Source organism: Rattus rattus, chromosome 11 (assembly GCF_011064425.1).
Source record: "Rattus rattus isolate New Zealand chromosome 11, Rrattus_CSIRO_v1, whole genome shotgun sequence".
NCBI classification, from domain to species: Eukaryota; Metazoa; Chordata; class Mammalia; order Rodentia; family Muridae; genus Rattus; species Rattus rattus.
Window position 1 is genome coordinate 73,242,462 of NC_046164.1, and position 10,095 is coordinate 73,252,556.

Here is a 10,095-nt window from a genome sequence, read left to right on the forward strand (position 1 = left end):
GAGCCCCAGGGCCCAGGAAAGAGACAGCAAGCAGGCAAGGGGCTAGCCCCCACCCCCGCGCGTCGTCCCCCCCCCCCACTCCATCCCCCGGGGACTCTGCAGGGGGCAGCCGGTGATTCAAATTCCTCTGAGTTGAGCTTTTCAGATGGAGTCTGGGGTTGAATCAGCTCCTGGGCTGGTAAGGGCCAGCCAGCAACTGTCTTCAGCTCAAGCCTTGATTGGGGGTGGCTGGGGGGGGATGCGGGGGGGGGATGCCGGAGGGGGGGACAGCAGATTGCAATACCAGTTCTTGATATCCTGTTTAAGGTATTTTTTCTGAGGTACCCCTGAAGCTGGGAGCTGTGGGGTGAGGAATCCCCCCTTTCCTGTCTGTCTTGCCTTTAGCCCTGGAGTGTGCTCATTTCTTCATCTTTAGATAGGACAAAGATCTCTGTTTCACAGAGGAGTCTTTAGAGTCCACACTGACACAGGAGGCTTGCTGGACCCCAGGTCCTCCCAACCAATCCAGTGTGTGTGTGTGTGTGTGTGTGTGTGTGTGTGTGTGTGTGTGTGTGTGTGTGTGTGTGTGTGTGTGTGTGTGTGTGTGTGTGTGTTACCATTCTCACTTAGCAGTGAAGACCCCGAGGGTGAGAGGGTCCACTTCCCAAAAGCCACACAGTTTGTACCTCACGGAGCCAAATCTCCAGCTTGCTTCTAAATGAGGTCAAAGTCCACACACACTTCAAACCACCAGAGTTCCTCCTACCTTTGCCCAGACTGCTTTCAAGGTGTAAAACACTTAACAAAATTAGATAGCATCTGTGCTGAGGGCTCCCTCTTGACCAGCGCTGTCTGGAGCAGACCCCTTCCAAGTCCTCAGAGACTGAGCAATGTGTTTCTACTTAAAAAAAAAAAAAAAAAAAGAATGGGCACCAAGGCCGAGTGAACGGGTCAGGCCTGCAGCAGGTTGAGGGACTCTTCCTGCTGAAAGTCATTTTTGCCTCATAGACGGTCTCTTGCGAGCCAGAGGACAGGGCTCTGCTGTTAACTCTTTGTGCATGTCTTTACCTGCTTAACCCCTTAAGTTTCACACACGAAAAGCAGGTAGCTATGAGATCCTGGGAGAGAGTCGTAACTGTTGAGTGAAAGTCAGTGGGAACATCAAGGATAACTGGCCATATGTGTCACAGTGGATGGGAAAGAGAGCTCTGAGGGGCTTTGGGAAGGCCCAGACTAGCTTAGACTTCCAGGCCAGTCTATAAACTCACTTCCTGGAGAGAAGACACCACCATCTGGACACTGCACCTGGGTCAGACATGGCAGCCCTATCCCTACGGAGGGATTCTCCCTGTGGAAGCTGGCTGTCCCCCTCATCCTGAAGCCTGTCAAACCCGAGCAGGCCCAGAGTGCAGGAGCTGGACAGGCTGCAGATGAAATCACAACTGGAAGGGGCTGGGCTGGGGCTGCCACTCCAGGGTGGGGCCCAGGGTCACAACCCTGGGAACAGGCAGCCAAGAAGGGAGGATGCCTTCGGTGAGGGAGCAGAGGGGAAACACACATACAGCAGCACAGAGAGGGAGGGACGGAGGGACGGATGCAAACTCCAGCTGAAGCCAGCCACGTTGCAGGCAGCTTGAAGACAGAGGCTCGGCTCTGCACGGAGACCTTTCCTGGCGTCTCCTCAGAGGCCTATCACAGGTGGTGCTCAGACATGGACTGGAGCAGGAGGCAGGGCCTGGGGCACCGAGGGGCCCAGAGCACTGGGGGAGCGTGGACTAAGTCAGGTACTGTGAGAAGGGAAACTGAGGCACAAATGAGTCAGCTAGGACACTGAAATTAAAAGATCCCAGTGTCAGTGTCTTCTGGAACCTGTCCCTACTTCCTGTTTCCTGTAGGGTGGAGCTGAGATTAAATGGCTATTGAGTGGGGCCTGTAGGACCCATGTGGGGTCTAGTGATCCAGCAAGCAGGGCAAGGCCCGGAAGTTCTCCGGAGGGGTGCAGAGGAGAGCCAGGCCCAGGAATAGAGCAGTTAGGGCTGAGGTCGCAGTGACTGGAACATTCAGTTAGCCTTGGGGACAGGAGATGGATAAAGAGGACCATGATGGCTTTTTGGGCTGATAGATTTGGGGCCCATGCTAAGGAAGGCAGGCAGAGTCATTTTTGGAAGACATGATAGTGGATGAGGGCTCCTTTAGAGCTTGTGTGCTCTGAGTAGTTCCGGTGGGGTGGCACTGGGATGTGTGGAGTGTGTAGTCGCATGCTAACCTATGTGTACAGGGATGGTAAACCCCGGATGGGGTCACCGGTGAAGAGACAAGGTGTTTGGGGTGCAGGGAGAAAGTAAGGACGCCAGCCTGGTCTCTAAGTTCCCCTCCCTGCCGGGAAGTACCAGCCAGAAGGGGTGGTTTTTAATCACCTCAATATGCAAGGATCTGCCAAAAGACCACAAAGAACAAGAATCTGGAGGAGGCAGGGTGTATGTGTGGTGGGGCGGGGGTGGGGTGAGCCCAACAGCAGGCACAAGGCATCCTGGTAGGAGATCTGGGTAGGTCTTGAATGAGGCGGGAGCTGGGGATGTGGGTGAGCAAAGGGGCTTGAGTGGCCAGGCAATACTTTGGAAAACGGAGGGTCCCACTTGGGTCTGGCGCCAGGTCAGATGGAAAGGTTGGGATAGGGTCCCCAGGGCAATGACATCTCCAGGTCTGGAAGGAGCCGGTGGCTCAGGGGATAACATGGCCCTAGGTGGGTATGTTTGGTTGGTGCTCTCTCACCGCCCGCTTCTCTGTACTACCTCATATTTAGCAGGGAGACCCTGATCTCATTTCAGCCTGTCCTCTTCCCCACTGTCCCTCAAAGAGTCTCTAATCTACTAGCGAGGACCCACCCTGGGGATCCTGCCTTAGACCGCAAAAGCACCTGTTAGCAGTCACCTTCGTACTCCGAGGCCAAGCACTAAGGGGCTTCCAAAGAGTGTCAGCCATTCCGTTTCTCCGGCTGTTACTTAGCACCCCGGGGAAGTGGGAGTCCCATTTTGCCCAGTTTCCCTGGACCATTGCTTTAGGGGTCCGTTGAACGTAGTTAGGCTGCAGTTCCTGTCCAGATAGTTCCCAAAGAGATACAACCTCATACTCTTTCCAGGTTCCAACCCAGGTACCAGTCCATAGAAGGGACGCGCTGATGGCTGTAAGGGGGCGAGGTCCTCCGGCCCGCCGGCAGCAAACCCCTTTGTCATCTCTTTGCCCACTGGCAATGGGCAGACTGAAGAATGGCCACCCCTGAGGTGGCTTCCAGCGTCCTCGTTCTGCTCCACTTTATGACTGTCTAAAGTTCAAAGGGGCCCTAGCCCCACTTCTTGGAAACTGCTTCTCAGTGGAACTCCTCTTGCTGCCCCACAAAGCCCCCCTACCAGGGGGCACAAAGGCAGCCTCTAGTCTGTTGCCACCCTCCCAAACTCAGATAAAACTGGGAAGTCCGAAGGGCACAGGCTGAGGACCCCTCTGAACCCCCCTGAGACCCTTTCCCCACCAGACCCATCTGCAAACAACGCCCAGTGCAAACCACTCAGGAAAACCACAGGGCGTTTTTTTTGTTGAAGACTTCATTATAATTTTATCAATCAAATTCTTAGAAGAAGGAAAAAGTCTGCCCTCCCCACCCTCCCCCCCTCACTCTTCCCCCCTCCCCCTTCACTCTCACTTTCTTCCATTCATAATTTCCTATGATGCACCTCAAACAACTTCCTGGACCGGGGATCCCGGCTAAATATAGCTGTTTCTCTGTCTTACAACACAGGCTCCAGTATATAAATCAGGCAAATTCCCCATTTGAGCATGAACTTCTGAAAACGGCCTGCATCTAAGGTCTCCTCCAAGGCCCTCTGGAGTCCAGCCCATAATGAAGGTCTTGGCCACAGGTAAATCCATGCGCCGGGCGCCGATTACGAGTCCCCGCTGCGGGTGCGCTGGCAGCCTGGGGCGCTGGGCGAGCACTCGCGGGACACCCGCCCGCCGCGCCACTCGGACACTTGGGGCGCCCGCGCAGTCCGGGCCCGCCGGAGGCGCTGGGTGGCGACCGGGAGCGAGCGCCGCACATGGTCCGGTCACCGCGCACCCAGCCCGCCGGGGCCAGCAGGTTGGCGGTGAGGGACCCAGCCGGCACAGTCTCGCTCCACCGCCTCCTTTCCTCGCCCCACTGCTCTCCCGCGCTGCTCTTACTTCTCCGCTGTCGCCTAGATTCACCCTCCCTCTTTCTTTTTCTTTCTTTCCGCTTTCTCTTTTCCAACTGCGTCCCGGGCTGCTCCCTGGGAGGGGCGCAGGCGGCTGAGCAGCTTGCAAACTCCGGCCAGGACCGGCGCAGGTGCGGCTTCCGTCTGCTAGTGCCTGGAAAGCTGTGATTGGCGCGATGTGAGATGCAGGTATGGGTACCCCCGCAGCCATCCCGGGGCCCTAGTAGTGTTTGGGGGTGCCGAGATCAATAGAGGACTCCAGGGGAATGAACTTAAGGCTCTAGGGTCTTTGAGACCCAGTATGGGGAGTTCAGGTGGGAGGTCTCCAGCCTCCCTTAAGAGTCGAGTTCAGCCTCATATCACTTTCTGGTGTCTTTAGCCCGGTGTTGGAAAGGCTGGGCTCGGGTGAAGGGGCCGGTGTAGCTGAAAGTGAAGGAGGAGCAGGCGCCCCGGGGGAGGGGTGATCCTGGACAGGCCCGGACAGCTCCCGGCTCTCCTGACACCTTTCGCTTTCCTCTTTCGTGTCCGCCTGCGACCTTTTCCCTCGGTCTTTTTCCTGGTTGCACCATTTCCTCTCATTCCAATGTATGTGGACTTGGGGGGGGAACTGTGGCGAGCAGGGTGGGGGTGGGGGTGGTGAAAGATGATTTGGTTGGGGAGTGGGCACCTGCAGAACAAACAGGTGGAAAGTTCTCCACAGGGGACTAGCCTCATTGAGGGAGATGGGATAAGAGGCAATTGTCTTAGGAAGCCAGAGTCTAGTGGCAGTTTTAAGAGAGGGTCAAAAGAAACCCCAGCTCCCGGCCTGTACGGTCTGCAAGCTCAGAGTTCTAGGCTGCCCTGGGCCAATGAACACTGAGTTAAGAATCTGGTCCATCCTGGGAGGGGGAAGACAGGGTTAACTTCCGTTCTCCTCTGCTGGACCTAATACCATCCGCCTAGGGTACCAGGGCTAGATGGTTGAGTGGCTCCCTGGGCCTAGCTTTCGGATGGTTCAAATAGCTCCTATCTTGATACCTTGCTTCTCTACTCAATCCAGTGGCATAGATGGGGAAACGGGCCAACGACAGGGAAAGAGAAAGCAGGGAGAACTGGGCCAAGAGACCTGGAGCCCGAGAGCCAGGGAACCTCAGTAGAGAGGGAGACTAAAGGCAGATGGATGGTGAGCGGGGGTGGGGTGGGCCTCGCTGAGGTGCACCTCCCCCACCTGCCATGCAGTGTCCCTTGAGCCTCAGCCAGGCTTACAGCCTTTCCAACTCATCCTTCGCGTCTCTTCCTAGGGATTGTGCCCCTACTGCTCGTTCTGCACTGGAAACACGGGGCAGGGAGCCCCCTTCCCATCACCCCTGTAAATGCCACCTGCGCCATACGCCACCCGTGTCACGGCAACCTCATGAACCAGATCAAGAACCAACTGGTTCAACTCAACGGCAGTGCCAATGCCCTCTTCATTTCCTATGTAAGTTACTTCCCTGAGGTACTGAGGAAGGGGGGAGCTTCCCGGTCTGGAGGAGAGCCCTGCAGAGCTGGAAGAGCTCTGTGGAAACCCATGGTTTCCTGCCCACACCCTAGCCTAGGCTCAGAGACTGGCGGGTACTCTTCCAAGGTCACCAGCGAGTTGGGGGGAAGAGCTGGGGTGAGAGGTAAGGACTGTCTGGTCGCCTGGTTCAGGGTGCCTGAGAAGAGGCTATACAGTGAATTGGCAAGGAGATGTCATTGAAAACAGTGGGGGGGCCCAGGAAGAGGCTGGGGTGACTGAAAGTGCAAGTGAATGTGGTGTTCTGGCTGAGGTGACACCTGTGACATGCCACATTTCCTCTATCCACTTATGTCACAGTGACCTTGGTGAGGGAGTTCACATTTCTGATCGTTGCTGACTAATGATTCTAGTTGCCTACGGGGCAATAAGTCGAGTCCCCGTGTCACAGGTGGGGAAACAGAAGTGCAGCTTGCCCGGAGGGTTGGTGGCAGGCTGGAACACTCACCCTGACTCCCACATCACCTCTCCTCTGTTCTGCAGTACACAGCTCAAGGGGAGCCGTTTCCCAACAATGTGGATAAGCTATGTGCGCCCAACATGACGGATTTCCCACCTTTCCATGCCAATGGGACAGAGAAGACCAAGTTGGTCGAGCTGTATCGGATGGTCGCGTACCTGGGAGCCTCCCTGACCAACATCACCTGGGATCAGAAAAACCTCAACCCCACTGCCGTGAGCCTCCAGATCAAGCTCAATGCGACTACAGACGTCATGAGGGGGCTCCTTAGCAACGTGCTTTGCCGTCTGTGCAACAAGTACCATGTGGGCCATGTGGATGTGCCGTGTGTCCCTGACAACTCTAGCAAAGAAGCCTTCCAAAGGAAGAAGTTGGGCTGCCAGCTCCTGGGGACATACAAGCAAGTCATTAGTGCGGTGGTCCAGGCCTTCTAGATAGGAGGTCTTGAGTATACTGTGGACTGAGGGGTCTCAGGGGCAGGATCCAGTTGCGGGGAGGGGGGCTCAAAATGTGCTGGGGGTTTACAATGCAAAGGGGGCTGCTGGCAGACCCCAGGGATTTCCAGCTACTCACTGCACTCTGGGCTGGGCCGTGATGGAGTCTGTCGAAGTTGAAACTTCATTCGGCAGAGCCTCCATCCAGCCCAGCACCAGCTAGCGATGGCAATGAGGGTGTCGGACTGAGAGATTTCCGTCCCACTCACTCACTCAGCCCCTTGTTCACTGGCTGGGTGAACAAGCTGCACAAGGTGTCTACAGCAGACAGCAAAGGGCTGGGAGGTCATTTGCTGTCCCTCAGAAAGACTTTGGAAGGTTTGGTTGAGATGTGGTAGGGCCAAGGGGACTGGGATCCAGAAGGACTCCTTTAATTTTGAAGTTTTGTGGATGGAAGATAGAGGGTACCCTGGGATGGAATGTGTCTTCTCTTGAGTTGGATGAGAGAGTTCAGGCTTTAGGGGTTGTCAGATGGAAGATTCTAGAAGGCCACTAGTGTTCAGGCTCTTATGGAAGCATAGAGGCCCTCTTGGGGTCACCAAAGCCTGATAGACCCAATTATCTTCTTTGCCGTTTCCCCCACAGCCTGGCATGACTGGGGTCTGCCAGCTGGACCTAGAGGTGGCGTGGGTGCAGGTGGGAAGAGGCAGGTTGCAAAGGCAGGTCCCCAGAGTCCTCCCAGGAAGGATCTCTTAACTGTCCAGGAGCCAGAGAGGGAGCAAGGCGGCCATTGTTGGGGCAGTAGCAGATTGCAGATTTCATCTGCTTCTCAACCCCTGAGAACAGGTGATCTCGAGCAGACAGACAGGTAGCATAAAGTGGAATGTCATGTCTGAGACCCTGGAGGTCACAAAGGTACTTGAAGGGGACCAGAGGGCTGTCTAGGGTCCCTGGAGCATGGAGAAGCAGAACTTGAGGTCAGGGTCTCAGGGAAGATGAGACCCAGAGCGCTGTGTCTGACCCAGCGCGGTTTTCTATTTATTACTATGTCCTATTTATGTTAACTTATTGGTGCTTTAAATGGCAAAGTTAATTCCCCGAAATAGTAAGAGGCTCCACACTCCGGAGCTGGGGCCACGTCTCACCATCTAGTGGGGCCTGGTCTGGAAGCAGATGATTGTTACAGGTACAGCTCATGGGTCAAATCAGAGAGCTGGCTAGCTCCCCTGTCTCCCACTGTGACTCACTTTTAGGAGTCAGGGTCCCCCAGAAAGAGCTGAGCCACTTTGTCTGTCTCTGTCTCTTTTTCTCCTCTCTCTCTCTCTCTCCCCCCCTCCCTCTGGTCTCCAAGGGGGCGGAGCAGTTTCTTGTTGTTTTGTCCCACTGAGCTCTCTGGCACCCCCTGGATTCCTGCTCTGCGGTGCGCCATTCATAATGGAGTGAATGGCTCTGGAACCTTGGGCAAAGCTGATTCCTTCTTCCTCAAATTGCAGCTGAGGAGTGCTGAGAGATCCTGACCCGGCACCCAGCGTGCTTCCATCCAGCATGGGAGCTCCTCGGGTGGCCTGAACACCCACAGAGGGTGAATACAGGCGGTTGGAGCAGTGCAGGCCCTGAATTGGGGCTGAACGGCTGCCCAGTGCTCCAGAGAAGGGGAGATCAAGGCCCGAGACGCCTGGGACGCGGACCAGGAAGCTGTGGTCCTTGCTTCATCGCTGCCTTCCCACTCCCGCCCATGTCTGGGCTCCCAGGCAGGGAATCCGATCTGATCTCTCCTTTGTGCTGGGGCCAGGCAAGCAGAGGAACGCCCTCGATCTGGGAGCAGGGTAGGGAGGAAGGCAGCCAAGCTGGGGCAGTGGCTGTCTACAGAGCCTCTGAATAGGGCGGTCCTTAGCAGTTAGGCTGCGGGATTCTGCTTCATGCAATTTTGCACCTTTTTCTGTCATTCTCTAAGCACTTTACCTGGACGGCAGGTGGACAGGCCCTGGAGCTCTGGGTTAGGAAAGGCCCGGAACCCTAGACTATGGTGGTGGTGGTGGGGGGGCACACGTGTCAGCGACAAAGTTGCTCCACCATTCTCCTGCTGCTGCTGCATCAGGCTCAGCTCAGGACCGGGCTGCCCTTCTCCAAGCTGAGAGGTAACTTGTCTAGAAGCCAAAATGATGCCACAGCCTGGGGCCTGCTGGGTTTTGTCGTCACTTCACATCCATATGGACATGGACTCTCTGGGCTCCGCCCACCTGGCAGCTTTGAAGGCTCAGGGACCGATGGACTCTCTCTGTGCACAGCCCCTCCCCCAACCCCTCCCACCCTGGCTACCCGGGGCAACCACCTGCCTGCATCTTCCTCCAACAGTTCAGAGCCACGTTGCACAGCATTCCAGAACCATTGAGCCTTTTGGGGCAGGCAGTTGTTCACCTTGATGTCTTTCACCTGTCAGCATTGACTCCCACCAAGCATGATGGGTAGTGTGTCTGGACCAGAGAAGAAGGGCTGGGGCATTCTGCAGTTTAAACAGAGAGAAGAATAGGGGCCTTTATTTATTATTCAAAACCCCGAACCTGGAAGCACTGTTAGTTTGCTGGTCCGTCTCCTCTCCGCTCTTGTCTGTGTCTGTGTTCTCGATCCTGACTCAAGCAATCCCGCTCTGTTTTGCTGACTCCGGAGCAGACATAGCTTGTGGGCCAGGACCCCGGAGCCTTGGGTGGCAGTGGCTTCAGAAGTGAAATGATCTGGCTGTCTGCATTCGAATGACTCCCCACCTAGCCTAGCCTCCTTTTGCACTGCTGGTTCAGCCCACTGGGCCTCTGTCCTTTCCTCTGGAAGGGACTTGGCCTTGGGTGACAAATTCCTCTTTGATGAATGTACCCTGTGGGAATGTTTCATACTGACAGATTATTTTTATTTATTCAATGTCGTATTTAAGATATTTATTTTTTATACTGAAGGAGCACCCTTTTTTAAGAGAAATAAATGAAATAATAAAGAACCCATTCTTGTCGACCCTTCTGGAGTGCGTTGATGTGGAGAGGGCCTGTTGGGACTGTTGGGAGGTGGGAAGATGAGGTTTCCTCCATTGGTCCAGTAGGGGTGGGAGGGCAGGATTTGGGCCCAGGAATAGCAGAGGGAGTGGCGTTCGGGATATGAGGTGCCACTAAGCGAGGAGACAGATGACTTCCATGAGCACCGGTGTGTCATTTCACTAAACACAACAGCCCAACCAATCTGTTCCCGTTTGGCTGAGGAGGGAACTGAAGCGCATCCAGAATCATCAGAAATGTTGAGGTCACCCCTCCCAATGAGAGGTGCAGCTAGTCCCCAGCCCAATGGGCGTGAGCCTTCTCAGCTCCAAGCCCTCATGTTCTCTTTGCGTGGGGCTTCAGGGATTTGGAAATGCCAGCCCTCTGGGGCTCTGTCACCCAGGATGGGTCTATCGGAACATAGCCAGCATTGGTCCAA

General features: G+C 55.4%; 1 protein-coding gene across 2 annotated transcripts; it reads left to right on the forward strand.

Moving 5' to 3' along the window:
* Positions 1–279: 279 nt before the first annotated feature.
* Lif (LIF interleukin 6 family cytokine) lies at positions 280–9,639 on the forward strand. Of its 2 annotated transcripts, none has more exons than XR_004389471.1 (3): positions 280–306; positions 3,773–3,893; positions 5,486–5,823. XR_004389471.1 is itself a non-coding variant. In XM_032916713.1 (3 exons), the coding sequence occupies exons 1-3, from the start codon at positions 3,875–3,877 to the stop codon at positions 6,634–6,636; spliced, it is 609 nt and encodes a 202-aa protein (XP_032772604.1). In that variant the 5' UTR covers positions 3,676–3,874; the 3' UTR covers positions 6,637–9,639. The 2 variants fall into 2 exon arrangements, 1 of the variants encoding a protein (XP_032772604.1); XM_032916713.1 differs by lacking the exon at positions 280–306 and adding an exon at positions 6,226–9,639 and having other exon boundaries at positions 3,676–3,893; positions 5,486–5,664.
* Positions 9,640–10,095: the final 456 nt, after the last annotated feature.